The sequence below is a fragment of the Heterobasidion irregulare genome, assembly GCF_000320585.1.
Source record: "Heterobasidion irregulare TC 32-1 unplaced genomic scaffold scaffold_12, whole genome shotgun sequence".
Taxonomy (NCBI): domain Eukaryota; kingdom Fungi; phylum Basidiomycota; class Agaricomycetes; order Russulales; family Bondarzewiaceae; genus Heterobasidion; species Heterobasidion irregulare.
The window spans coordinates 1,038,103-1,066,099 of record NW_009258208.1 but is presented as its reverse complement, the minus strand read 5'-3'; the positions used below and the strand labels follow the sequence as shown (position 1 = coordinate 1,066,099).

General features: G+C 48.3%; 10 protein-coding genes across 10 annotated transcripts; 5 read left to right on the top strand and 5 right to left on the bottom strand.

Moving 5' to 3' along the window:
• Positions 1–1,733: 1,733 nt before the first annotated feature.
• Positions 1,734–3,764, top strand: cyp66 (cytochrome P450 monooxygenase 66; the record flags this gene model as incomplete). The annotated part of the gene is made up of 7 exons (XM_009553595.1): positions 1,734–1,959; positions 2,012–2,189; positions 2,252–2,566; positions 2,618–2,708; positions 2,762–2,865; positions 2,917–3,501; positions 3,556–3,764. 7 exons carry the CDS (start codon positions 1,734–1,736, stop codon positions 3,644–3,646), a joined length of 1,590 nt encoding a protein of 529 aa, XP_009551890.1. The 3' UTR covers positions 3,647–3,764.
• Positions 3,765–4,512: 748 nt separating this feature from the next.
• Positions 4,513–5,484, top strand: HETIRDRAFT_330462 (uncharacterized protein; the record flags this gene model as incomplete). The annotated part of the gene is made up of 3 exons (XM_009553941.1): positions 4,513–4,863; positions 4,916–4,997; positions 5,054–5,484. 3 exons carry the CDS (start codon positions 4,513–4,515, stop codon positions 5,482–5,484), a joined length of 864 nt encoding a protein of 287 aa, XP_009552236.1.
• A 1,153-nt stretch (positions 5,485–6,637) lies between these two features.
• Positions 6,638–8,451, top strand: HETIRDRAFT_162783 (Esterase/lipase/thioesterase; the record flags this gene model as incomplete). The annotated part of the gene is made up of 7 exons (XM_009553940.1): positions 6,638–7,083; positions 7,138–7,385; positions 7,444–7,461; positions 7,512–7,586; positions 7,640–7,916; positions 8,010–8,320; positions 8,372–8,451. 7 exons carry the CDS (start codon positions 6,638–6,640, stop codon positions 8,449–8,451), a joined length of 1,455 nt encoding a protein of 484 aa, XP_009552235.1.
• Positions 8,452–9,107: 656 nt separating this feature from the next.
• GST10 (glutathione S-transferase) lies at positions 9,108–10,232 on the bottom strand (the record flags this gene model as incomplete). Its single annotated transcript, XM_009553939.1, has 5 exons — positions 9,108–9,176; positions 9,236–9,390; positions 9,445–9,740; positions 9,796–9,934; positions 10,055–10,232. 5 exons carry the CDS (start codon positions 10,230–10,232, stop codon positions 9,108–9,110), a joined length of 837 nt encoding a protein of 278 aa, XP_009552234.1.
• Positions 10,233–10,238: 6 nt separating this feature from the next.
• Positions 10,239–13,394, bottom strand: HETIRDRAFT_436885 (uncharacterized protein). The gene is made up of 5 exons (XM_009553938.1): positions 13,040–13,394; positions 12,463–12,879; positions 10,718–12,401; positions 10,584–10,653; positions 10,239–10,533 (listed from the first exon to the last, which is right to left on the bottom strand). The coding sequence occupies exons 1-4, from the start codon at positions 13,381–13,383 to the stop codon at positions 10,597–10,599; spliced, it is 2,502 nt and encodes an 833-aa protein (XP_009552233.1). The 5' UTR covers positions 13,384–13,394; the 3' UTR covers positions 10,239–10,533; positions 10,584–10,596.
• Positions 13,395–13,599: 205 nt separating this feature from the next.
• HETIRDRAFT_422615 (uncharacterized protein) lies at positions 13,600–14,266 on the bottom strand (the record flags this gene model as incomplete). The annotated part of the gene is made up of 2 exons (XM_009553937.1): positions 13,600–13,990; positions 14,046–14,266. 2 exons carry the CDS (start codon positions 14,264–14,266, stop codon positions 13,600–13,602), a joined length of 612 nt encoding a protein of 203 aa, XP_009552232.1.
• A 297-nt stretch (positions 14,267–14,563) lies between these two features.
• On the bottom strand, positions 14,564–16,989 carry HETIRDRAFT_446772 (uncharacterized protein). Its single transcript, XM_009553936.1, has 9 exons — positions 16,892–16,989; positions 16,827–16,836; positions 16,712–16,744; positions 16,384–16,653; positions 15,864–16,316; positions 15,606–15,812; positions 15,446–15,542; positions 15,179–15,392; positions 14,564–15,116 (listed from the first exon to the last, which is right to left on the bottom strand). Exons 1-9 carry the CDS (start codon positions 16,954–16,956, stop codon positions 14,633–14,635), a joined length of 1,833 nt encoding a protein of 610 aa, XP_009552231.1. The 5' UTR covers positions 16,957–16,989; the 3' UTR covers positions 14,564–14,632.
• Positions 16,990–17,065: 76 nt separating this feature from the next.
• On the top strand, positions 17,066–17,881 carry HETIRDRAFT_329403 (uncharacterized protein; the record flags this gene model as incomplete). Its single annotated transcript, XM_009553935.1, has 4 exons — positions 17,066–17,440; positions 17,503–17,558; positions 17,610–17,677; positions 17,733–17,881. The coding sequence occupies 4 exons, from the start codon at positions 17,066–17,068 to the stop codon at positions 17,879–17,881; spliced, it is 648 nt and encodes a 215-aa protein (XP_009552230.1).
• Positions 17,882–21,464: 3,583 nt separating this feature from the next.
• Positions 21,465–23,306, top strand: HETIRDRAFT_455615 (uncharacterized protein; the record flags this gene model as incomplete). The annotated part of the gene is made up of 7 exons (XM_009553934.1): positions 21,465–21,584; positions 21,629–21,698; positions 21,761–21,768; positions 21,851–22,360; positions 22,415–22,467; positions 22,513–22,904; positions 22,966–23,306. The coding sequence occupies 7 exons, from the start codon at positions 21,465–21,467 to the stop codon at positions 23,304–23,306; spliced, it is 1,494 nt and encodes a 497-aa protein (XP_009552229.1).
• A 960-nt stretch (positions 23,307–24,266) lies between these two features.
• On the bottom strand, positions 24,267–26,394 carry HETIRDRAFT_455614 (uncharacterized protein; the record flags this gene model as incomplete). The annotated part of the gene is made up of 6 exons (XM_009553933.1): positions 24,267–24,394; positions 24,470–24,655; positions 24,794–25,112; positions 25,197–25,551; positions 25,619–25,668; positions 25,774–26,394. 6 exons carry the CDS (start codon positions 26,392–26,394, stop codon positions 24,267–24,269), a joined length of 1,659 nt encoding a protein of 552 aa, XP_009552228.1.
• Between the last annotated feature and the right edge of the window lie 1,603 nt (positions 26,395–27,997).

Below are 27,997 nucleotides of genomic sequence, written 5' to 3'. Positions count from 1 at the left end.
TTCAGCCTGTTGACCTACACTCTGCGCACCACAATAAAAGAACTCACGTTACGGGTCTTCTGATAGGGTGCTCGTCAGCTGTCCGTTGGTGGCGGGAAGCGATCAGCATTTGGTAAGATCGCTAATTGAAAGACGCTCAAAGGCCTGTTCAAAATATATTAATCTACTCCGGCGTTGCAGCCATGACATCCTGCAACTCAGTTTGGCTAGCGATTTGAGGCGCACTGAAGAACGCCCTGACGGTGGTAAGGTGAGCAATGTATCATGGTGCCCCGCATGTCCTGAGTGTATTTGATCACTCATTGAGTCCGAAGGGATCAGCAGGTTGTGCAACTCCTTTTCGCACAATTTTTCTTGCGCCCAACTATGTCATGTGTGGCATGATAATCCTTCGGTACCGCTTTTTAACCATCCACTAGTTTCCGCCTGAAAGCGAATATGGTGGGTTTCCTCACAGCTATCTCCCCTGATGTTTTCAAAAAGGCTAGAACTCGAGTAAAGTGAGAATTAGGAGTGATTTGACGGAAACCGATGCGGGTAACTATTGGGGTCGGCGGAGTCCCCGCATCGTGAGGATATATGCGAAATGGTACATTCTTATTTCTATTGACCTCATCAGACGAATCCTGTATGGCGGTATATGGAGAACCCAAATCACATCTCCATGCGTTAATTGCCCAATTCCTTGCAGATGCACCATCTTATCCAGGCATTTCAATATTCTTTATCACCGTAACGTCAAGGGTCAGTCGGACGAACTCCCACTGCCATATCTTTTCGACTCGACGCTTGTTTGGAAACGGTGTGCTCTCCCATTCGCTCTGCTGATCATTTACCGGCAGAGTCACACATTGCGACCAACCCACCGATTACCGCTCGCTTCAGGCCGACAATCTCGCTTTATTATGCCTTGCCTGGAAAGAACAGTTGGAGGTCCGGTATTTACGATTACATGGCCAGAACAAGCAATCGTCGAGGATCGTCGGGCATCGACGTGCTCGTTGGAATCCGGGGGAAACCATCGCAAAACCTAACCCCGTAAGTACCGTAGGAGTCTACGAGACTATGCACAATGGAAGTATTTTGTTAGCTCCTATATCCGATGGTCTGGAATTTTGGACAGGGCTGGGGTACGGAGCGCTCAGTGAGTCTATGTTATGCCCGACGAGTCCTGCTTCTTTACCGATTGGGTTCTGTAAGGGCTTCACAGTGCAATACTTTGAAGAAATAGGAATTCATAGAACTTCATGATGCACAGTGTGCAGTTAGGAAGTTCGCAGGGCTTGCTTAGTAGGCGAGGATCTTAGCTGATGGCACCTATATGGCAACTTCTATGCAGATTTGCCATGGCCTTGCCCTCGTGAGATCATGTTGCAACTTGCTCGGAGTTGTCGAAGGTCAACGTAACAGCTCAGAGCCTGTCATCGGTGGTAATTGGGTCGACATATCCAAGAGCCTTCATGGATCATCATGTTGTGATAGGTAGGCGGGTATTAGTCCTTTTGATCGAATGATTCCCTTTGACGCTCATTATCTCAGGTCTTCTAATTTGAAGCATCTCTACATAGCGTGACTCACTGTCCACTAGGAAGCCAATAAGACTATTGGGATGCTCACAAACCCTTCTCAGGCGGAGATAACGACGCCATGCTCAAATCTTTGCTATGTGCTAGGCGCCTCAGAGCGTGGGGTATAAGAGCGTCGCAAAATGCGTCTTGTGGCTCCTCAGCACCATGAGCGTGTTATCTCTGTCCTCGTCTTTCCTCAGAGAGCTCCAGCGCAATAAGTCTCTGTATGCTATTCTGCTTTTAGGCTTAACTGCGTATTCGGTTGTTCGCTACATCAGAAGCCCCTATCGCAAGCTTCCTCCAGGACCCAAGGGCTATCCCATCATCGGCAATTTCCTGAATATTGGTGAGAAACAATGGCACGTATTCACTGAGTGGAAGAAAGTCTATGGTGAGACCATTGTATTGTTTCGCTGCTATCTAGATGCTGAGATTTTGTCTAGGCGACTTTGTGTATTTCAAGGCTCTTGGCCAGCCGATGCTTGTTTTGAATACTCAGAAGGCAGCAGCCGATCTTCTTGATAGGCGCGCCGCAAACTATTCGGATAGGCCCCCACACATAGTTGCTTGCGAAATCCTAACGGGAGGTCTTATTCTTGGTTTCACGCGTTTCGGAGATCTGTGAGTTTGACATCAACCTTAAAGATACCAATATCCGCTGACCGTAATCTGACCCTGCTTAGTTGGCGCCGCATGCGCAAGGCTGGCAATGAGGGACTTCACAAGGGCGCTGTGCCCAGATACTACCACAAGCAGACTATCGAGTCTATTACCCTCGCTCTTGGCATGGTTACCGAGCCTCGCCTGTGGGATCGACATGTGCGCCGCACTTCGGCCTCTACTACGCTGGGCATCGTCTACGACGCTCCTACGATCGCTTCGGAGCATGACCCCCATGTTAGACGCATTAACGAGTTTGTGGCACGCTTGACGCGGGCTGCTCTTCCTGGCGCTCATTTCGTAGACTTCTTCCCGTTCATGAAGTATATTCCGAGCAGGTGCGTTCAAGGTTTGCTAGAACTTTCAGTCAAAGATTGATAGATCAACAGGTTTGCCAAATGGAAGCGCGAGGCAGAGGAGTGGTGCGTACGCGACTCAGCCATGTTCGAAAGTCTACTCAGCGGTGTACGCTCTCGGATGGTAAGGCAACACTCACACCATTCCCATAAGATTATTAACAAGAAATCATTCAGGAAAAGGAGGGAGGATTGGTTAGCCTAAGTGCTACGTTGATTAAAGACCAAGCGCGGGTCAATTTGAGTGAGCATCAGAACGCCTGGGTTGCTGGAAGTGTCTAGTGAGTGTCAAAGTCGACTGAGCCAAAAAATGACATACAAACCCATCATAGTTCTGCGGGAACGGAGACAACAGCCAGCACCATGGCCTGGTGGATGCTTGCCATGGCCACGAACCCCGACGCTCAGAAGCGCGCGCAGGCTGAAATTGATACTGTCGTCGGTCGCTCTCGTCTCCCAAGCTTCGCCGACTTCGAGCACCTTCCGTATACTCGTGCCATGGTTAAAGAAGTCTTGCGTTGGAGGCCTGTCGTCCCTGTTGGCTCGCCGCATCGATCGATCAAAGACGATTGGTACGAAGGCCACTTCATTCCCGCAGGCACAGTTTGCATCACGAACGTTTGGGCTATCAATCACGACACGACGATCTATGGCGAAGATGCGGCGCTGTACAATCCTTCTCGCCATCTTGATGAACATGGCCGTTTGGCGCCGAGTCCCCCTGACACAAAGGAGCAGAGCCATGCGACTTACGGATTTGGTCGCAGGATATGTCTCGGCATGCACGTTGCGAACAACGCCTTGTTCATGTACATCGCCATGGTGGTGTGGGCTATGAATATTGAACCGATCACAGGTGCCAACGGGAAGCCGCAGGATTTGGACGTCTACGCTGATATCGATGATGGACTTGTGGTGTACGTCTAAGGTTCTTATCCCTTTCTGTTAACTTACTCACTTGACGAACACAGGAAACCTCCGCCATACGAGTACAAGATCACGCCACGCTTCCCTGATGCTGCGGCGATGTTGGAGCAAGCTAAAGAGACGATGGGTAATTGACCCATGCGGCTTAGAGTTCATGGGCTCGTCATATGCTCCCTTTTTGTAAGATAGATGCAGTAGGTTCACAGAGAACGACGATGTGTTTAAGCATGTCCCTATGCAGAAAGTGTGTCTCAAAATCGTCTCGGATTGCATGTTGATGCAATGCTAGCTGCAAGTGCGTTGGCCAATCTTGAGATTCTTGTCGCTAGGAGTGAGCGAGGCCAGATGCGATGCACTTAATCCACAGCCGAGGTATTGATCAGTGTATGTTTCATGCGAGCGCCTTTGTGAATGTTGTGATGCAGCCGCATGTATCCCGCATTTGACGTGAATACCATATGTACGGTAGAAATACATCGATTGCGATCGAATCAGATCCGGGAGTCTGGAAGAATAGCTTTTACACAAAGAACAGTTGTACAAGGTCAGCCACGGGGACTAAGAGAACGCGTAAGCGTTGGACATTGTCTGAAAGATCACTTGAAGGCGAGCTGTTTGGGACCAACTGCAAGGCTAAATAGTAACGTGAGATTGGAGCTAATTCATTTATCTGTACATATTAGTATATAATCAACGAGGTACCATGCAGCTCGTCTGTGTGAGATTTCCTCATGGCCATCATGATGTTCCGCTGCTGTGCGATGTGGCGGAATTCAATGGCAATGCGTTGAAATGTACCGCTGCGATGCAAGCGCCTAACAGAAGTAGGACTGCATTCCGAAGAACAATAGCCACCTTGGTGAGGCCTTGAGATGTCCATTGTGCGTGAGCGCCCTGGATAAATAGGCGGTCCATCTGATCGCTGTAAGAGAAACACTTTGCTTGCCCTTCGCTTGTGAATAGCATTGTTCGCCTTGACAAGCCCTCCCGGAGGAACCCACATGCATGTCCCACTCTGTATTGTCAATACATCGCACAGCATCAGCTGCAAATGGATACAATTTGAAGCCTGGATCTTCCATGAACGCGACCTCGCAAAAAATTCGAAGGCTGCACAGAGAAGCATTGAGGCATGCTCATCGCCTCCCACAATTTCATTGGACACAGGATTGCAAGATACGGCCACGAGGGCTCACAGCATTCCGGGACCTCGTAGGGTTACGCGGAGCGCACAATTGCAAGATCCTGTGGTTCGTGCGAATGACTGGGTCAATGTTACGATATCGGGAGTTGTAGAGTGCATGCCCAACCATCCAGAGAGGACAGCTCCTGCGCCACCCCAAAGGATAAAGGTTAGTCAAACAGATCTCTATTTGGGAGAATATCATTGACATTGTTGCGCAGAGAAAGCCCGTACCTTCAATAGGCGATTATCAGGCTGAGCCCGTCCATAGAATTACCTCTATGGGCGCTGCAGTTCTCGACTGTGAGCAGTTTTGAACAACATCGCTGTCACATAACTGATCTGGGTCAGCGCATCAGCTCAAATACTTATCGAGCCGAGCCAAGGCTGTCCCGATGTTCCCCTGCAGGTTTGTACTAGAGAAATTGCTTCGTCGCACAAAGACAGCGGACCGATCGTGATGCAAACGCAAACATCTATAAGGTCGAAGCTGAGGCCTAGCCGAGCCGATTTAGAGACATCTCTCAATGTGAAACATGATCACAAGTCACACACCTCAGGAAAGACGTCGCAGTATTTAGTCACAGGTTCACTGGGAAATGATACGCAGGGCATAGGCCATGGACTGAGCCACCGTGCTGAAGAGACGACGGACAAGGTGACAGAAGATCGTGACGAGGGCCATTATATCGAGGAACTTCGAAAAAAATGGGGTTGGACCGAAGAAGATCTGGAGAGGATGGTCCGACGATCGCACGTTCCTAGAGGAAAAGGAAGGATCAAAAGATAATCGTTGAGGATATGAATTCTGTCGCCGTATATCTTGTTCTCTTGAACAAGTTTCGGGCGGGGGCCGGCCCACTCTATTCAGTTGTGTACATAACATGACTTTCGTTGCTGCATGAATATGATTTTTAGTAGTTGCTCACCAGTCCAGAATCACCGAAAGCAACTAAGGTAGGCCGCAAGCAAACACGACTACATCACGTGGCGTTACATTTACATGACATTGAGTGACCATGGAGTGACAAATTGAGTAGTTAATAAGTAGTATTTGTTGACAATAAGTGAGCAGGGGGATAGGAGAGACAGAAAGTGGGCGAGGAGTGTAATGAAAGTGATACTGCATAAGTATCTTACTCTATGTGATGTTCATCTAGCTGCTCCAAAATTGAGTCCGGAAGCCTGCGATGTCCGTGGTATCTTTTTGCTGTCCAAGATGCCAATAAACTTATGATTAAAAATATATATTCCACTTCCGGTCATAGCAACACTCAAAAATATTCAAAATGTATCTTCTCTTTAACTGAGTCCAAAATGGAAAAAGCGGCACGGAGCAAATGTCAATAAAACCGATACGAAGGATCGCTCCGTGCCCGATTTCTCAATTTCTTCTCGGTGAGTGAGAAGATAGCGTTTTCTTGCGAATGTAACGCCTTCCCCCGCCAAATGTGACATCTGAGCATCACGTGATGTAGTCGCGTTTGCTTGCGAGAACTTGCGACATGTGACCGGAAGAAACGTTTTGCATAGGCCACATTAGTCACCTCACTAGGCCGCGGCCGCATACTCACCGCATACTTCACAAAGCTCTCAAAATCGCATTCCCTTCTAAAACTAAACTTAGGTCCCCCAAGTCTGATGATTTTCACCGGATTCCTCGCTTTGAGTCCACGCAATCTCTGATTCATATGAGAGCCAGGCACCGGCGCCGAAATCTCAATCTACTCAGGAAGACGGTCCGAAGTATAAATTTTCGAATGCATTGACACGGTTCTTGCGAGCGAAATCCATGGTGTCGAATGCCTTCTCCTGCCTCGTGTCGAAGTACTTTCAATAGCGAACACATACAAGGGCGATAATTAACCGGGCAGGCAGGTCATGCTAATCGCCTTCTTTGCAATCTAGCAACTGTTATATGCAGGTGCGGGTGAAGTTCTGGTATGGGCAACCCTCTCAGCACTGCCAGCATGCTATCAACATCACTAGCTTTTTTCTTCACGTTCATCCTCTACGCCTCTCTTGCCCGCACGACCCAGGCCTTAAGTGTTCGCTCCTCTGTTCTAAGCAACAGCAGCAAGAGTCTCATTGTCGAGACGACTTCGGGCAAAGCCCGTGGATTCTTGGATAATATTACCACATCCATCTCACTAAAGAAATGCTTTGGTATTCGGTATGCGCAAGACACATCGGGGCATAACAGGTGGCGCCCACCCCAACCATATCGCTACAATGATACAATATTCAATGCAACAGCTTTTGGACCGGCTTGTTTACAAGGTCGAACGGACGGCGGGAGTGGTACATCTGTGCAAAGCGAGGATTGTCTGAGGATTAACGTCATAGCGCCAGTGGGGGCTAAGGAGTTGCCGATATACCTATACTCTTAGTAAGTACTCTGTGTTTATGGCTCCTCACACAGTTTTTAGAAACTACAGGACAGTGGTGGCGGTTTCGACAGCGGCGCCTCCTCCGATCCTAAGATCGATGGCTCTTTCATGGCAGCAAAAGGCATAGTTTTTGCCAGCTACAATTACCGTCTGTCGTTATGGGCTTGGCCGCATGCGACTGAGATTGCGCAGGCAAATCAAACCCAGAACTTCGGTCTTCTTGACACTCGTGCTGCCATTCGGTGGATTCAGGCCAATGCAGATGTGTTTGGTGGGGATCCCGCAAAGATTACACTAGGCGGTGCGTCTGAAGACAAAATTGGCATGATTCAAGCGTTGACCGAGTCGCAATATCACAGGTGAATCTGTAGGTGCCGGTGCGTACGCGCTTACCATCAGATGGTCAGCGACTGAAATCGCGGGCCAGAAATGACGAACTTTTACCTCTCGGCGTGGCCTGACGATCCTATCATTCGAGGAGCTATAATGCAGAGCTCAGACAGTGCGTTTAATTCATCTTTATTGATGGTGTTCCTTTAACGATGGACTGTTCAGCTTCTCAACCGCAATGGGTACTCGGAAATCAGCTCGAAGCTATATCAAAAAATCAATCATGTCCAACAGGCAACGGTCAGCTGGATTGTTTGAGGGGAAAAGATGGCTTTGCTCTCCAATCCATCTTGCTGGAGACCGGTAACCAATTTCAACCTGTCATCGACAACATCACTGTCTTCAAGAATTATGTGAAACAAACAAGAGAGAACAGAATTGCGAATGTACCTTTGCTTATTGGGACAAATAAGGTATTTTTGTCTCGAGACATAATACGCGAGTAATATATCTATAATTATGAAGGGACACTTATCGTGAATGGAGAGCCAACGGCATATACAAACGAAGCGGCTTATATGTGAGTGCCTTCTAGTGCGGCTTGGTTGGTACGCGAGAGATGTTTCTATGTTCATTCCTTTGTGTCATGCAGCAAAAGCAACAATTTTAACTTCCCATTTGCGAATACAACCGACGTGCTGAAATTATACCCGACGTCTTCCACTCTCTACCCATCTGTTTATAATGCGACTTCTGCTATGTGGAGGGATGCTCATATGCTCTGCCTTGCTCACAACCTTGGAAAATGGCGAACGGAGGCACTGGGGCTTCCTGTTTGGCGGTACAGGTTCGACTTAGTTGCTAACAACCTTAATTCGTTGGGTGCGTCCATTGGGACATTTCATGGTAAGCTTGTTTTCTTTGTGCCTTTTGAAAGTCTCCTTAAGATAAATACAGGAGAGGACATTCAATTTGTCATGGGGTGCGGAGTGTTAGACACTGTCATCGGAACACAACCGACAGTTATACCCAATTAGTACGACCAGCCTCATCGCCCTCAGTCCGCCGTTCATTCCCGTGACGCCATTTGAGCAAGAGGTTTCGGATTACATGCTCGCAGCCTGGACCAACTTCATCAAAGGCGATTTTTTGCTTCTACCTTCTCCACCTGTGTTTGAACGAGCCCTGCGTAGATCCTCTCAAGGGTCCGCAGATATCTGGATGGGACAAATACGACCCAAAAAACTCTAGCACACTCGCTATCTTGGGAATCTCCGACTCCGCTGCTATTGCTGGAGACCATTTCGCTGTAGATGCTGTCTGCGAATACTGGAATAGAATTCTGCCAATATATCCTCTGGTGAATTTCATCAGCTTTCATGACGATCTGTGCATTTACATTAGATTGATTGTGTAGACGTTCCCGGCATGCGGGAGTTGGACGTGCTTAAACTGAATAGATACTTCGACAAACAAAGATGTCTCCTCGATACTCATGCAGAACGCACTCTTAAGGCAAATATGTATGCGCTTGGGGACTGGTATTGAGACTTTGCCATTGGACGAAAGACAAATCATATAGTCATGCATACACACACACGGAGCAATGCAAAGACAGACGCTAAAACACATCTTCCGGGAGACACCCCACGAAAAACCAGACATGTTTGTCATTATTTAGCCTCCTCTGCTTTCAAGGTAGAGGTTGGCCAGAGTTGATCGCATTCGCAACCTGACTCGTGTTCGGACGGTTATATGCATACCTGCAGCATGGAACAAAAGATTGAATGTAGCAGCGAGCCTTCGGCCATCTTATGCTTACCTCTCATAACTATCCAAATACAGCTGCTCAGTGCTGCAGGTGCTCTTGAATGCGGGATGTTCGAAGATACGATGAAGCCACGCGGCGAATCGAGGTCCTACAGGAAGATCGAAAGCCCGGTAGTGCTTGAGCACGTTGATCGTGCGGAACAACCCTGATTACCAAAACGTTACTATGTTCAAAATGATGTCACTAAGAGTAAGAGGACATACATGGTTGGCCATGACATCCGTCCAGTTAAGTGTCCCTCCTTCCTTCCAGAGACCTGATCCGGCCTCTGTCTCCCTATCTGCGCGCTCCAAGAGAGACACAAGCTCCTCAAGAGTCGCATGGAGTTTCTTGCTCGTCTCAATTTGAGTGGCAGTGTCCTGAGCTTGTAGGAAGCGATAGAATGTCGGTACCAGGGCTCGATTGACATGGTCGGCCTGGAGCCGGACCAGAGCACGAGCATAGGGGTCCGTGAGGGGCGGAAGGAGGGTGGAAGACGCGGTGCGAGCGGAGAGACTAAAAACGAAGGTAGGCTCGGTGAAGTACGAGAGCAGGATGTTGAGATACAAGCTCTTCGAGATCTTCCATGATTACCGTACTTTCGTTGAGGGCTCTCGGCGGATTGCATGTGTTGAATTTCAAGCCGGGTACTAGGCCCTTCGGGGACACTTCAAGGAGATCCCGGGGCTTCTTATAAGGATCGGCTTCGTCTGACGAGAACGTACGTGCAATTGAGTGATCAAACGTGACGCTTCGTATAAAATACTCAACAGTACTGTAACAACATAAGATCGTGAGGAATGTCTCCTAGGGAGATTTCAAGATAACACTCACCTGGTACGGAATGCTGAGGAACTCAAAAGAGACCCAAACTCGCTGGACAAACGGGCAAAAACAGCTCCCAAAAAGTGTGATGTCCTCCTTGGCGCTGTGTTTCTTGACAGTGTCCAACGCGAGGCCCGTGCATTCCAGATGATATTGTTTACCAGAATCGCTTGCAACAGACATGGTAGTGAGAGAGCAAAGGCAATGGAAGAGCACAGTTAGAAGATATATGTCGACATTGTCACAGGATACTACTTTTGGACTCGACTTGACGGCGGTTCACTCAGGTATCATTTCGCATGGTACATTCGCACTGAGCACACTTGCTAAGGAGATTTTGCTCGAATTGGTCCGACAGACACACCAATGATGCAGAACAACCTGACTTTATTGGCTGGACTAGAAATGATCGCGTGGGGCCTCACATTGGCGAGGACAAATATAACTAGCCACGAAGAGCTCAGATTGCTCGCAATGCACCAATCTTGAATCACCCATCAGCTGTAAGCCTCTGATAGGATATGTAGCACCCACCAATCGGATATCTTCACGATGTCCTACGGAGATATTCTGTCCAGAGAGAATCTACGAACACTGTGTCCGTCTAGGAGTTGTACCACAGTCGCGCTTAGAAATTGTGTCAACGACAAAGAGGAACCAGGACTCACATGAATCATGGTCAAGATTTCCCGCACAAAGTTCACCTTCCCCAGCTCAGTCTGAACTGCTTTGCCATTGACCGCAGTTAGGATCGCCTCTCTCGCGGTGTCATGATCAACTGTTCCGTTCACAGACACACTGGTGCCGTTCACAGCCGTCCTTTCTTTGCCCTTGCCCTTACCGTTCTCCTTCACTCCGTTCGCACGGCTCTCGGGTACGAATTCAGGCGTAGGAAGAGGAACGGGCGTGGTATTGACCCCCCCTGGAACGTCCCAGCTCCTTTCAATCTCAGCCCGCTCTCGCTCGTTGTCACGTTCCCGCTCTTTCCTGCCCTTTCGCTTTCCCTTTCCTCTTCCATTGGCTCCCCTTTCCTTCTGGCGCCGATCAAATACATCCATATCGCTCAGAGCGCTTGTATCCGCGAAATCGAGCTCCACGACGTCCCCGTCATCTGAGCCTTCCCGATCGTCGAGCGGTGCACGAGTATAAGGCCACAAAGCGGAGTCAGACTGGAAGGGAATGAGTGGATGCGGAGTAGGTTTGGCACCATTGCCATTGCCATTGACGTTCGCATTCATGTTTGAGACGGAGGGGTTGCTGGACGAAGAGGTAGGGGGGCGGGCAGAGACGCCCACAACTGTCGAGTTAGAGCTTGAAGCTGCAATGGAAGAAGGCGGGGAAAATTGACCCGAGCGCGGCGATGCCGCTCGTTCGGCAAGAGGCGTCGCGTCACCACCGCCTATGCGGATGAGATTGGGGCGCGGAGTAACGTCTCCAAGGACATGCCCGGACTCATTGTGATGTCCATTGGGAAGTGAGAGGGAAGGTCGGCCATCTTCACTATTGAACACGGTACTGGACTCGGAGTATTCCGCACCAGACGCATTGGATTGTACGTCGTCACTGCTCTCTATATCACCTTCATAGCGATTTTGGGAACCAGAGTGACGGGAAGAAGTGGCAGATGATGTGCGAGAAGTAGGGGATTGCTGCATGGGGAGGCCGAGGAGGGAGGAGATAACGTCTTGAGTGAGAATCTGGGGTAAGGCACTACTCGTCGGCTTGGGTGAGTGGATTTCGTACTGCGCAGGCAGGGATTGACCACGAGAAGACTCGGGAGGGTAGTGTGATTGAAATTGTGCTTCCGCGTAAGATAGTTTGGTCGAGGGAGGTGCCGAAGGAGGAGCGGGGAAGGGGGATGCTGAAGAGTCGTGGACAGGTTGCTGGGATGCGGAGGCAAATATAGAGTCCAGAAGGGCAAGTCCTTTCGTGGACGATGTGGAGATGGATGGAGGGGGCGATGTGTTCGAAGACTGTGTTGCGGGTGTGGGAAGTGGAGAAGCAGATGCAAAAAGATCAGAGAGTGTCACTTTACCAGATGGTGCGGGAGTGGTGGGGGTAAGGGAAGAGGATATCGATGCGGAGGAAGGGACCAGTTTGGAAAACAGCTTATCAACCTCTGACATGTTGTTGCCAAAGGCGGGCCCGTTCGCGCTAGGTTCGCCAATAGGGGCTGTAAGAGGCTGAGTTGAGGTGGCGAAAGCGGAAGATGAAAATTTTGCGCGTTCGCTGCCCGTTCCCGAGGTGGTTGAGGAGCCGCCATTTGACCTAGAATCGGGCGGTGGTGGCCGATCAGGCCCGTACCTAAATTCCTCCGGGTATGAGTCCATCTTGCGGATGTACAGATGCAATCTAATTCAGATTGAGCTTGGACCAGTGATTTGAAGTGCATTGGATGAGATGAGGTATTTACCGCTTCATGACTTCCTTCATCGGTTCGCGTGAGCCGGTCACAAACATCCATAGCCCAACGGTTTCCGTTCGGCCCTTATCAGGATTTTTAGCCAGGAGGACTTGCCAATTTGTGAGTATATCGGTGGGAGAAGGCTCGCGGCCATGTGCATCTGCATAGTCTGAGGGTGTGCTAGTAGGTCGTGCGGTCATTGAACTCGTAGATGGTGCAGCAATTTCTGGGGAGCTGTTCGATGATGGAAGAGAGGCAGGGTGGGGACGCGCCATAGCTTGACGCTTGGTAGTGAAATCGGGATAGGAGCGATACATAAGGTATTCACTGTGTGTTTCAACATCGTCCTCCGGATACATAAGATGAACATAGTCTTCCATGCCCATACGATTTAGGATATAGAAGCCATAGGGTGGGTAGGCATTTCTAAGGACATAAAGTTTGAGCATGGAAGGAGTAATGGACATTGACGAGATGATATCAAGGTTCAGAGAGAAGCCGTGGCCCTGCGACCGGATCATGCAGATGACCAAGGAAAATGAAGGGATAGAATTGGGTGAACAAGATCGCAAGGGAAGAGACGCACCGTTCAAAGAGGAACATACTACCCTCATAGCCTTTTTTCTCCCACTTTGTGCCATTGTGATGATACAAGCATACATGACTGAATTGATCAAAGATAGAGACAATGGATGGATCGTGACGACGAAGGACCTTGAGATTCTGTTGATATCTTAATGCGGGTGACATGCCCACCGCAGGCGAGGGTTTGGAGGTCACGACTGATGATGCGGGTTGTGGACTGTGATTGAAGGGTTGGACAGGGGGAAGAGATCGTTGCGACCTTGGTTTATTATGGACAGCGACATTGTTAGTGATATTGGACGACTTTGCGATGGAGGAGGAGCGCGAGCGGCGGGATTTGTTCATCGTGGTCAAGCACAAAGGGCGATGAGCGCAGCGCTGAGGCGTGACGCTATTGTGACTTGCCATAAGTCACACGTGTGACCGCCGACGGGACTTGCAGAAATTGAGTCTTGCGCACGAATTCTGCGTAGATGCCAGTCTGCGGCCGGAGCGGTGCAGAAATAACAAAGTCCTCATAGTCGCTAGGTAGGACGGCAACGAGACTACCTATCTCGCGGCCTATGCAGAAGTGGGAACATCCGACGAGGCCCCATCTCGTGCCCGCTGCAGCGTCCGCATCCATCTGACATCCCTCCCAACCTTGCCCTCTCGTGCACGCTGCCTTCGTCGGTTCAGGTGATCCCAATCCTCGCCTACTCCGACTTCCTTTCCATATACTTCTTTCTTTTCGACCTCCTGCTCCTTCTCCGTGGGCTTGTGCGCCTTGATTTGCCATAGCCAGGTGTCCATCGTGGATGTGAGCGAGTTGCTCGTGGCGTGGGCGCGCTGCGCCTTGGTCATGGACGCGAGTCGTTGTTCAACCTCTTCGGAGGACAACTCACGCAAAGTGTGGATCTTTTCGACCTCTTTCAGCTTGACAAGGTCTGGAAGAATAGTCCGCTTCAGAAATCTGCATGATGAATTGTGTCACGCATTGGTTTTCAGGACAGAGGAGTGAGACATACCTCATAGAGCGTATTGGATGCTCAGGGTGGGGAGGCTGAGGAATTCTCATGTCTTTGAGGATCCCCGTAGTGCTCTCCGCGTCGGCCACCTTCTGCTGTATGGCCTGGTTGTAGATGTCCTGCGTGGCCATGGGTTTGGAATTGGAGCGGAGGACGTTCCGGACAACATCAAGGGCCACTCTTGTCGAATGTCGCGTCCATGGGTACAGATTAAGGACCATGATGAAGGTCGCGTGGAAGAGTAGATAGTCGTTACAGTGCACGCTTGGGTTTCTGAGGAAATATTATGTAAAGCTTTTCAATTCTTACATGTTTGTTAGATAAGTGGTAACACATTGGGTGAAATGCTTGTCCTTTTCTAACGTCCGTCGGTAGGATCTTCATGGAAAACCCCAAGCGCAGTGTTAATATAATTTGGTCGATACCTGCTGGCTTCTGTCACTAGAAAACCCATTGTTTTAAGAGTCAAAAGAGTCGCTTCCAAAGTTTGCAATTTATTTTATGTGCCATTCATCATCCAGACTAACGGAGAACAATGCTGATTCTCTGCAACCAGGGGACACTAAGTACAATCGCACACCTTTGTGTCAAAAGAACTCATCATCTGGCTTCCAATTCTTCGCCATATCCCAGTAGCCCGCCATTTTCATGCCTAGCGCCTCTCTAGCCGCTCCATCCGTTGGACAGCTCTTCGGTCTGAAGTTTGTGAATGCTCGGTCACGCAACTGCCCCTCCCATACCATATCGCAACGGTTGTCTTCAAGAGACACCTCCCCGATCTGTGTCCCATCGTCTGCCTTGCTCTTTCCTTTGCCAGCGTTCTCGACAGTGTCAGGTATTTGTCCCTCTGAAATGTCGAGAACAACATCTTCTTCGCCTCGCGCACGGGCAGCTTCCGTCCATGCGATGCGGTGGAGCATTAGCCGCTGATACATCCGAATGAACTTTGCTGCACCCTCGACGTATACTAACGAGAACGAGGGATTGAAGATCGCGATACCCGTGAGGTTCATTTGCTCTGCATTCTTGCGTACTTTGAAGCGATGTGCTGGATCCGAGAGTGTCTTTATCCTATATGACGTATATTGTGCACGGTCCAGGCATGACAATGAAAGGAAGGGGAAAGGACGCACTTGAATACAGCAGCATAAATACCCTTCTTCTCTTCCTCGACCTTCTTCGTCTCAATCTTCTCGCGCCGCTGATCATCAGTCAGCTTGCGCTCCGCATTCATTTTTTCGTGTCCATGCTTTCGTATTGCAACCTCACGTCTCACCCGCGCCTCGACACGGGTTGGATCTTGCACAGCATCTGAGGTGAGGACCTTCATCAGATTCGCAAGGCGAACTGTGTAGATATGTCAGGAATGGCGTGAAAGATGCAGTAGGGGGCTGACAGACCTTTGGGTGGGTCAGGAGGAATGAGACCCATGCGGATGCGGTCCCGCTTATCTTGTAGTTCGGCTTGACGGCGTTGCTTGCGCATCTTCTTTTGCTCCTGAAATTTTTGAAAGAGTACGAATGAGATATGGAAATAACAATATGATAAAACGAGATAAACCTTCTTCGTCAACATGAGTGGCTTCACCGCAGGTGTATTCTTCTCGCTCGGAGCGACGATAGGGATGGGATGCTGAATGTATATATTGATGGGTGAATGCTGGTTCCGTATGTTCAACAGTGAAGGGCCCAAATTGACGAGGTCCTCGTAGGTCTTGTTGGGTAAAAGAGCAACATCCCACCATTCTGCATCGGGCGGAGGCTCACGCTGCAAATGGGGTCAAAGAGGTGCGTACATTCCAGACAAGAGACGGCGTACGCGAATGTGCTTCTCCAACGTGTCGAATTCAGAATCTAGACCTGCCTTGCGCGCGCTCTGTGCAATTCGTTGCTTGAGTGCTTCTAGCTGTGCTTCTTGCCTTTGTTGATTCGCCAGTGCGACGTACTTGCCCTTAGGATTAAACTTCATCGATCGTCCTACGCGTTCACGCGGCGCGCCCTCGAATCCGCTATCCCCCGCCGACGAGGCTGCAACAGCATAAGGATTCTCTTTGGGAGGAGGGGTAGGGGCGACGGGAGGGGGTGTCGGCACGTTGCGCGTATTGGCTTTCATCGATGGGAACTTGGGTTGCATAGGCTTGTACCTGTCCTTTTTGGACTGCGGCACGGTTGGGGTAACGTCGAGGAGAAGCGGATGAGCGGTCATTTTGAGGCCGGCTCCTTGTTGTGCGGGTTCAACGAGTTTGTTCTTCTTTCCTGTCTGAGGCATTGACTGCGGACGTGAGCAAGGCCCAAGCCATTTAGACGAGTTATATCTGGGAAGGGAAGCAGGTACGCACCATGTAAGGGTTGTCCTTGATGGCAAGTTTGCTCTGCGCTTCGGCAACCTTCCTTCGAGCCTCCGCAACCTTTCTTGCTAAATCATCTGTGACAGAGGGCGACGGCGATTGACTGGTTGATGCTGCCGGTCGTGGGGTTGGCATGGCAGATGCGGATGTGACAGAGGGAGTGGGAGTTTTCAGAACAGACCCCGCAGCTTTTTTTTGCATGGCGGCAAGCTTAGCTTGAACCTCCGCCTTCTTCTGCGTGATCAAGGCGGCTTGGGATAGCTGCCGGTCGTCTTAGAATTCATGTTGAACACAAGGAACATCCTGGAGAAAGACTCACTTCTGCCGTAGAATTTGTTTCGTGACTGGGCGTCTAGGAATGAAAAAGGTTATAGAGACAAGTCAGAAGAATTGTGGGGGGCTATTCACCTTCAACGCGAAAGGAATGTACTCACTGCAACATTACTGGAGGGAGGAGTGAGTGGAATATAGCCACCGCTAATATGATGAAGACACATACCTTCGAGTCCGTTTAGCTGCGGAAACATCTGAACCGCCTTCTAGAGGCCGTTTCCTATCGCTCATGGTGCAGTCGTCGTCGTCACTGTTGTCGGTAGCAAGTGCTCGCTACAAGGAGCGGAGATCGAACCTCATGAACAAAGAGCGGCAGTGATGACATAAGCACTGTTCCGGTATGTTCTCCCTTTCCTCTCCTCGCGCTCTACTTTCCGCTTGCAGACCTCTCCTCAGCACTGTTGGCCTCAGGCTCCAGGCGCCTGGCCTGACTTGCGTTAATCATTCTTTTGCTCGTTTCCGATCCCAACTGGCACCGCGACGCGTCACACATATCAAGCGGCACAAGGGTACAATTCCCATCCCTATCGGAGGATCGACGAAAGGAACGACGCTAGCATATGGAGACTGGGGGATAAGAATTAAGGGACAAGGAGTTAGAATTACCGCGAAGCAGTTGACCACGGCGGAAGAGGTGATCAAAAGGAAGATCAAACTTGTCAAGGGTTCCAAGGTGTACATGCGAGTGTTCCCGGATATTCCAGTGTGCATCAAGGTATGAACGCATTAGACGCTCGTATAGATGAGTCTTGGTCTTGCTTATGCTTATGTCTGTAGGGAAATGAAACTCGTATGGGAAAAGGTAAAGGCACATTCGAGTTCTGGGCAACCCGGTGCGTTGGACACGCAGATATGCTGTTTCTAATAGACTGACGTGCCAATAGTGTTCCAACTGGCCGTGTCCTCTTTGAGATCGGAGGCGCACCTGTTCGTGAAGAGTTGGCCCGTGACGGTATGTGCTCCAGGATATTCCCTCGTGCCTAGCTCTCAAATGGATCCTTCGCTAGCTCTTCGCCAGGCTGCCAACAAGCTTCCTACCTTGATGGAATTCATCGACCGGAGTGCACTACCCCGGCTAGGTAATCTTCTCATTACTCCAGAAAATACAGCGGTGGAAGAATCGCCTGCAGGAGCTAAGACCGTTGATGTAGCATAATTCTGTTAGACTGCACACGCATATCCATAGTCCAATAACTCAGCTACTTGATGAGATACACATACACTCTTTTCATCATCTGCAGCCTTTCTATTTGGTAAATTGTTTTATTTTTCGACTTCGGACTATAAGAACTGTTTATCGCCGATGATTTGAATAATATGTGATTCGCAAGTTGCTTACTTTGTTTTATTTTTCAAAGTAAGCTGCTCGACTGCTAGTTGGGCATTGAATATTGAATGTTGAACAATTATCTTCATGGATATTTGGAGAGGAATTTTGACTCTGTACAGCAAGGGTAGGGTTCCATAAGTAATTCCCCGAGAGTTTCTAACATTTATTAATAACATGCTTGAGTGCTCTGAGCCTTTATTAACATATGTTAATAACAAATTAATAACATTTGTAAATAAAAGATTAATAAGATGTAAGAAATTGAATTATTTACATGTGAGAAAAGAAAGTTGTGTTAATAATCCAAAATCACCAACTCCAGTCAATCTAGGGGTTAGAAATGAAATGGGGAATTGCAGTGGGAGAAGGAGTAGCTAAGGGCAAATGCTTTGGAGTGAGAGCAAATAAACCATAGATGGTTATAGGTGCTCAATACTTTAGTTTGACCAATGAATATGCAAAACTAACAATCAAAGGACAATTACTTTTCTAGCACTGATTACATCTGTAGTGTAACCTTTGTCCAAACTTGCTTCTTATCTCAACCATATTAAAATAAATATTGTAATAGTGAGGATCAAACTAGTGAATAGCTAGCAACCAAAGATCACATGATCAAAAGATGTCACCTTAGCCACTATACTACCAACACTACACATAAGTTAGTACTAGCATATATATATCTACTTTGTGCAAAAGTCAGTGCTATAAATCTTTTGGATAAGAATAAAAGGCTCTGCTACCTTTGTGACACATAATCTTTTTTCTACCAATGTGAGCCTTCATATATATGTGCTCTGTTTTGTTTTTTGTATAGAGTGTTTGTCTTAAAATGATTTAATATTTTTTTATATTACTAGCATCATTAACATAGGTTTTATAACCTTGATAAGGGACCATGTTAATAATATTGTTTATCAACATGTAAGTAATTTTGGCATTACTTATGGGAACCTTAGGCAAGGGATATATATAATGATTCCATTTTTTAGTTATGAGAATCTTTTCCCTATATTGTATCAAACACATGTACTTACAGGGTCTTGTATAATTTTTGAGAGAGTTATGCTAGGACTTCTATTAGCTACCTATAAGGTATGTTCTAGGCATACCACTCAACTCCCAAATTTTTGAAGGCAGTTTGAGCCTTCGAAATCCCTGATTTTGGGGAAAGACATCCTCCTTAGTTAGTCAAACCTTCAAAGATATAACATACCTCTAAAAATCTGTAAAATTATAGAAAAATATATTATAGTGTTTTAATGTTCTTTGTGTGCCAAATAAATAATTCAAAGCTCTAGAATGATATTGAAAGATGTTAGTTCCACTAAATATAAAAAAGCTACTACTGTGGTGTAGTAAGGAAAATTTTGTAAGCAAGAAAAAGATAAAATATGGATGGGGCAAGTGCAGCTGTATTTTGATAATGAGTAAAGAAAGGCGAGATTTTGTCAGTATAAATACTGAGCTTGATATAGATATTATCAGACATACCATAGCAAAGCCATCTAGAAAACCCCTCCCTTATATTAGATCCAAATTATACCTAATTATTAATAATACTCATCTAAGATAATTAGGATGTATTATAAATAATTATCCATAATTATCTTTATAATCAAATCTGCAATAAACACTATGTTGATTATAATTCTAAAGTTGACTCAAAATCTACAAATCAAGTATAATAATACAGACTCTAAATCCAAATTACATAAGTACCAGAATTTTTTTTACTCTACATAAAGTGTATTCTTCATTTTTATTTAGTATATTATATCCTCATTTAATACATGAATTAAAATTATAAAGCCCTGACTTTTGAATATTTATTGATTAAAACAAAAATGAGTGAGTAATAAGATCAGAAATGTTGAGATTGCCTAAATTATGTTAACATATTTGAATTACCAAGATATTAGTTTAGACCTTATAGCTTAGTAGCTTAGAGTATCTGTTTAGAGTATATATAGTTATGAGATTGTAGGTTTAACTTTGGCCAAGGGCAAGTTCTTTATAAGATAAGACTTTAGGTTTAGATATTCAAGTAGTGGCCTTTATAGATATTTCTAGGTTATAAATTATAGTAATGGCAAGAAATAATGACACTATAATAGATTGTATTTTTCTAAAAATCTACCTGACTGATTAGCTTTAATTAGCTCTAATCAGCTATAATTAGCTCTAAAATAAAGAGGGGATAAGCAAAAAAAATACTAATGCTATGTAAGTAAAATTTTATAAAATTATCAATAATTAGAGCTTAATACAAGAGGGGCATTTCCTAGATATGCTTTATATGTTCAGCATAAAATTAGCTAATATATGGTAATTATATAGCTAACCTATCTAGAAATAGAAAGTTAGCTATATAAGTGGTTCATGATAATGTAGTGGCACTAGTTAGTATTAGCTAGAGCCTACTAGCTGAACTCTAAATCCCTAATTTTGAGAATAAACCTTGGCTCTAGCATCCAAAACCCTTACAAAAAAAAACAGACTTTGGATCCAAATCTGCTCCTTAAACCCCTAGAATCTCTATAGACCTAGGTGCTAATGCACTGCCCAAACCCCTAAACTAGGGACATTGGAGTGGGCAGGGATCATCAGTGGTATTGCTCTATCTCATCAATGTCCCTCTACTGTACATCCTGTGGCTACTATAGGGGATGTTGCTGACTAATGTTTACAGCATCTCCTGCTCCTGTTCTCTCCATTCTCCACTATCTGCCACTCTCTGCCTGTCTGCTCCTCTTCTCTCTGTTTCCCTACTCTATGTGCCCCTACCAAAATTTGCACACTATCCTCAGTGTGCGCATGTAATCTATGTATCTATGTATGGGGTTCCTCTGTTCTCTGCTATCAATCTATGCCCAAAGTTCTAGATGCTGGTCTAAGCTATGATACATAAAGGTGAAATACCAGTTTTTGTTTAAGCAAATATGTAAATGATGAGTATCGTGGGGATGGATGTCAGAAGGGAAACATTATGGAGCAGTGTGGCAAGTTCCATGGGAAAAAGATCAGCTATGAGCGGTGGCGTGGAAAGGAGTGGGTGCGTGGGAGAGATGTGGCACAGGTGAATAATTGGCAAGGAGATGTCATAGAACAGACCGGGTTGGTGTGCAAGAGAGACCGGGGCTGCGTCGGCAAAGTCTTGTGGCGTGGCAACTGATTAGGTGAGGGAGGGAGTGGCTGAAGCCTAGAGTGTCCTAACTAGATGCTGGCATAAGAGCATGTCAGCAAGGAGCGGTGATGCGTATCGTGGTTTCTGCCAAACATAGTGGCGCGTGGCTTAGTCAGGTGACCACAATCACCTGATGATCGTTGATTCTCCAGTGACTAAGTCCCTCATCACCCTCTTTCTGTCACTTCGTCTCCTCGTCTGACTCCTTTTGACCTTTTCACCATGTCTTCCATCCTCTCTGTCCTCAAAGCCAAGCTTGGGGAGTACATGCTCGCCCTTCCCGGCGGTGTTGCCGAGTATGAAGATTACAAGGCCTGGGCGCAGGGGTTTGCCAAATGGGTAGTGAGTCAGTCCTTCCTCTTCTGCTGGCTGCTGATGCCCGACAGGCTGTTTTTGACCATTCAGTGTGTGGGCAAGACATGTCCGAACTCGCCAACTTTATCGCCGAGGCCGAATGTAGTCTCGATCCGATGGCTACCGATGACTGGCTAGTATAGGGAGCATGAATCCTGCTGCAGCGGGCAGCGTGCGTCGCGTTGCAGCAACAACAGGCAGCCGAGGAACAGGCCCTAGTGGAGGAGAGGGAGCATGTTGCCGTTGCTAAATAGGAGGCTGCCAAAGCTGAGGCGGCTCGGGCTGCTGCGGCTCAGGAGTCGGCTAAAGTGGATTGTGAACGGCACCGGGAGGTACTGGTGGACACAATGTTTGATGGATTGCTTGATCCTGAAGAGGGTGAGTGTCAGTTGGCTGAGCTTGAGGCCGAGTCTGTCATTCCTCTCCCTCTCTTCCTTTTTTCCCCTTCTCCCGATATGGCTGCCTCGTCCTATCATCCCAACCCTTCCACCGCTGATTTGGTGCTTGCGTTCGCTACCGACGCCCTGGATCGAATGAGCATGGGTTTGGTTGCCACCGCTGCCCCGACCAACTTGAAGGGCAAACAGTCAGCCACAGCTGTTGTTGTCAAGTTCGCTCATCAACCGACACCACCTCTTGGGCGCGTCGTCCTTCCTCTCGGCCCTGGAACAGGCCGAATGTTGATGGTTAGGTCCCCTGTGGAGCGGAATGGTGCCGGTAAGATGCTCGAAGATCCTCCAGAGTTGTTACCTGGTGATGTACTGGTAAGTTCCCTTCCTCTTGCCACCGCTTCCTCTTGCTAACCATCCTTCTTCTAGGCTGACTACATGTGCCATTGCTGTGCGACCACCTTCCAGACCAAGGCGTTCCGGTGCTACCAGTGACCTGGGCATGTGTCGTGCACTAAGTGTGTCAGGGAGTCAAAGGGCTGTAGCTTTCAGCCTGGGTGGGTGACAACGGAGAAGGGGAAGGGGAAGGGGAAGTTGAAGGGGAAGTTGAAGGGGAAGTTGAAGGGGAAGTTGAAGGGGAAGGGGAAGGGGAAGGGGAAGAGGAAGGGGAAGGGGAAGTCAAAGGGGAAGTCAAAGGGGAAGGGGAAGGGGAAGGGGAAGGGGAAGGGGAAGGGGAAGGGGAAGGGGAAGGGGAAGGGGAAGGGGAAGGGGAAGGGGAAGGGGAAGGGGAAGGGGAAGTCGAAGTCGAAGGAACAGTCGGCACCAAAGTCGGAGGAGAAGGAGCGCCCCTTGAAGTGTCGCAAGGTAGAGGTGGTTGTCCCCGCATGGTCAGTCGGGGATAGCATTGCTCAAACAAAAGGTAAGTTGTCTTTTGGTTGAATTGGAGATGGGAGCTCATCGTTTGGTATCGTTCGGCGCAGCTGCTCACACCAGAAAGCCGGTCCAGCAGCTTTCTACCACTGCTAGGGCCGCCCTCATGCCTACCCACCCTTCACGCGCTCATTTGGATGCCTTCCCCACTTCCACCGACTCTTCTCGCCTCTCACCCATTGTTGCCCAAGGCATCACATCTAAGCTTCGGTACCGTATCGCGGTGGCTGAAGGTATACATGCTTCATTGGCACATTCGGTCGTGATGTGGCAGGCTGAGCTCAAGTCGCTCGAGGTGCGGGCGGGTCCGTCCCCATCCTCCAATGTTGTCTTGGTCGAGGACTCGTCAGAGGCAGACAATTTGGAAATGTCTGTGTCGGATGATGAGTAGGATGGCTTCGGGGGTTGTATAGTATAGTAAATTGTATCATATAAAAGAAGAGGACTGTCCTGAGTTAAATAAGATGTTCAGTGAAGCCTAGAAGCGTTTATTCGGGAAATCAGTTGGCGAAATGACTGTGTGTGAAGGATGTATTCGGAAGGACTGAAGAAAATAAATTAGAATATTAGGGGAAGCCTCAGTATGTCATCACAGGCATAAAACCCTATGGTTTTGTGCAAATTGGAAGAAGTCTTCAATGCAGCTTGGTACTTGCAGGAGTGATGTGGAAAATGAGTGCCGACTATTCGGTCGGTGGTCGGTCGGTGGTAAAAGTACTAAAAGGTGTGGAAATGATTGGGCGTCAGTCCATGTCTGTGACGAATTAAATAAAGATAAGGAATGGGTATATTCGTTGACTCCTCCTTCCTACTGAAATCATGACTGTCCCCAGTCACTGACTGAAGAGAGCGAAGGGTGGGAGGGTGGGATCTAGTCGGAGGTCACCGAAGCCGCATCATTGTCTTCCGCCAACCGGACTGAGCTGGTATCGGTATCTTCATCGGCACTATTGTTTTCGGCATTGTCGTTGCTCAATCAGGAATCTTCCATGGCCCGAAGGCATTCCTCCAAGATGTCAAGGAGGGCTTCAAGTTTGGTGAGCTTCAGAGACCTGCGAGCAAAGTAAGGAATAACATGGAATGCTGCAATTGGCCGATCAAAGACCGATCTATCGAGTTCAGCCAGAATATACGCTCTTCCCCAATTCCTAGAAATTACTAGCAAAGGCCCTAAATACCGTGGACGCATCTTCCAATTGAGCGCCTTTTCTATAGCTGTGTTGCGCATCAGGACAAGCGAGCCTCGGTGGAAATTGAAGTTGCAAAGTGTGGTCAAATGCTGTTGTTCGAATTGGATGGCGGCCTGGACACGGGCGTCAACAACTGAGCTGCGAAGGTGGGCGAGGTCCGATTAGCGTTTCTGCAAAGCGATGGCACGTCGAGCAATGAGGTCGGTGGTGCTGAGGGTTGTGGTCAGTGGTGGTAGAAGATAAGTGGCTTTGGCGATGTCAAGGGGGAGGAGGGGATGGGTTCCAGTCACTGCAAAGTATGGTGGGCAACCCATTCAGCGCTGAACAGTAATGCAATCAGCCCAGAATACAAAATGAGCTGCACAATTCCACTTGGCCTGATCTCCATCAACAGCCTTGAACAGAGCCTGCCGAACATCGAAGTGAGGTTGTTCAGTGATGCCGTTGGCGCGGGAATTATAGCCCGAAATACGGATGTGCCAAACGTGGTACTTTTTCGCTAACTGGTCGAGCGCCTTGATGAATGCTGGTCCATTGTTGGAGACGATCTCTACCAATGTTCCCCATCAGCACAGGATATCCTCAAATATCCAGTCAGCAAGAGCTGAGCTTGTTTTGTGCCGGAGCATTCGGAATTCGGGGTAGTGTGATACCAAACAGCGGCCTTGAACGAGATACTTGAAACCACCAGTGGTCAGCATGTGCATGGTATCCATATACATCTTCGCGAAGAGTGGTGCGGGCATGGCAACGGTTGGGGGAATGAGGATATTGCGAGTCTGGCGAATCTGGCAAAGGTAACATGTCCAAACAAACCAAGAAATATCTTGCCTCATGTGCGGCCACCAGAAGCGTTCGGCGATCAAGGCGGTCATAGCATAGAATCCCCTGTGAGCAATGTTGTTGTGGGCGGCAGTGAGAATTGTGATCTGACTAGAGGGGGCTGCAACAATCTTGTGTCGACCGTGCGAGTCTTTTCTCCAAAGCTTGTCAGCTGTGATAAAGAACTCAGTGCAATATCACAGAAACATCGTATATTTGGAGTCGGAGAGAGAAGGGGGCCAAACCAATGTTCGATGCCAGTCGCAGACCAACCATAGGTGTTCTTTGGCTTCCAAAGCTTTTTGCAATCTTAGGATATCTGAATAGTCGATGGTCGGGCCTTCATCATCGGACTCGGTATTGGTCGGGAGGTCGCCTATGAGCGAGGAGGTGAAGATGGCGGTTGTTGAGGTTGAGATGGAGGTAGGGAACATGTTGTTGATCTGATGGAGGAAGCCATAGAGATTGTCGATCCAGTCGTCAAAGTCGTCTTTGGGTTCAGGTCGATCAGAGGGTTGTGGTAGTTGTCGGGAGAGGCTATCGGGGCCGTGAGAGGTGCCGGGGACATGGACAAGTGTGAAATGGAAGGTGAGGATGGAGACAATCCACCAATTAATGCTAGCGCTAGGTTCAAGATCCGGGTTAGTGAGCATGCCCTTTGACTATCAGGTTCCGAATGCCGATGAGGTACATTTTGAGTGATCGGAGGGCACGGAAGAGTCCGTAGAGTTCGAGCTTGGGCTGGGAGAATCACGATTCGCGGTTGTTAAGGGTGATGGAGCCAAATCAGGCATAGTACCAAATCTGCAGATTGTTGAGTGCACATTGACAGAGGTGGAAGCCGACTGCAATTTGTGAGGTATTGACGGCGAGGATGACATTGGCTGCCAAACTATAGTCAATTGGCCAAAGGGCTGGCAATTCAAGAAGTGCCAACCAGAGGTTGTCCTGGGCCGCTATCTGGTCTGGGCCAAACACAAATGGGCAATCTTTGCGTGTTAACATTGTCAGTGCGTGCGCTCTGTGTGCAAAATTCCGAATGAAGATCTGAACGACACCGATTGTCCCCAAAAATGCCTGAACATCTGAGAGATCCCAGTAAGGTCCCCACTTCATAATTGACTCTACCCTAGACTCGTCAGGCAATCCTCCTTCGTACATGCAGTGATGGCTGACCACTGTGATTTCGGCTGTGCAGAGTGTTGCCTTGTGTCCTGAAAATGTTCCTCCACTATACTTTATCCACTGAAACACCCAATTGAGGCCTTGAAAGTGCTCCCATACAAACTGTTGTATGCTGGGGTTGTTGGGATGCATTTCAAAACCTCTGTTTGGAAGTTCATATTGGGTCAGTGGGCCCCGAATTGGGACATTGTCGATGAAAGGAATGGTCATGTCTGGGATCTCTGGCTGGAGGATGTGGGTGACGTCATCGTGGAAGATCAGGACCGAATTTGTCCATCCCATGGGTAGGGTGATGAGTCAGTGGGCACCAAATGGGGTCTGGAATGTGGTGAAGTTGCGAGATGATTCGGCAAGCCCTTGTTTGTTGTATCCGACATAGAGATTCAGAATGCCGCCACAAGCGCAAGCTGCAAACTGTTCAGCGATTTGATTGGTATATGGGGGCACACCTGAATGCTGGATGGTGATGGCGTTCAGGGGTTCGAGGCTGTGAACGATTCGGAGTTTGGTGCCAGTGAAGGTGCTGTTACGACTGCTCGTCGGTAACCCCAAGAGTAGGAGGTTCTTCCCTAGGTCACTCGTGGAGGATGTGTGGAACGGTGGTCTCAACTGTACGTGTAGCACAGGAGCCAGAAGTGTATTGCGTTATAGCAATGAAAGGTACTGTAGGAAGACAGTACTGAACGAAGGTTCCTGTATGTGGAGATACAGGAGAACGAAGAGAATAGACTGAAGATCGTCAGCCTATTCTATGGGCCTTTTATACTACTTTGGGAAGTAGGGCGTGGGAATACCGAATATGTATCTGTAGGTATTCTCTAAGTCGTCTCTCTCAATAACGACTACTCTTGTGCTTCTCCGTTGGTCCCCTTCCGGCCAGGAGAGACTAGGAGGTTCATGCCCTGCGTGTGAGTAATTTATAAGGCGGCGTTCCATGCCCGCTAATACAATAGGCCCGTGATACTCGACCAACGATAAGGTGATCCGTTGGGAGTGGATGACCAAGGTTAATATCTGTACCTTGGTGTACGCCTCAACCTGTGAGGCCGCGTGATATTTGTGATGATCGTATCGGAATAGACCGCCGTGTAGGCCCGATAGAACGTGATCATAACAATACCCCCTTTCTACGTCCTATTCGCCTGGTAGGACCACGCCTTGCGTGTCATCGCCACTCCATATACGATTTGCTTTCTTGATCCAACGATGGTCTCCGGATGCGACTTCCGGGACATGACTTCGTTTTCTGGGAGGAAGACCGACTTACGTCGTTTGATCCTCTAGGAGTTTTCCATCTCCGTCGAGCTGTTTGTTTGTTGAGTCGTGAGGGTACCACACCTCCGCTCTATGGGATGTTCTTCCTTCACCCCTCGGTTGTTGTGATCTTTCCTGGGTTCTCAAACCAGGATGTCAGTCCGGTCGACGCCGGACAGGTGTCAAGAAAGGCGTATGAATGCGAGTGGTGTGTGGATGAATAGAAACTCTAGCGTGTGGGTTCCGATTCGTGTCATCAGGTTCTTCTTCTTCCTTCTCCGAGGGCCAAACCTCAGTGTTTCCAGGATAGTCGTCTATCCTCATGATTTGTTGTTCCTCTTGACGACAGTGGATGGCGCCCATGGACAAGTAGGTTGATCGCTTTACAAAGGCTTAGGCCTACTTCTCCAGGCTACCAGTCATGCCGCCCCAAGCAGTATCGCTCCCATACGGTGAGCTCATCTCCGGTGAGGTTGCAGCCAAATCCCAAGCAGTATTGTCCCCATACGGTGGACTCATCTCCGGTGAGGCAGTTTACGGCGTCCAGAGTTTGTTTTTCACAAACGTGGGCCTATGGTGGGGAATACCACGTGTAGTGTTGGGTTCGAGGCAAGGATGTGAAGAGAATTAG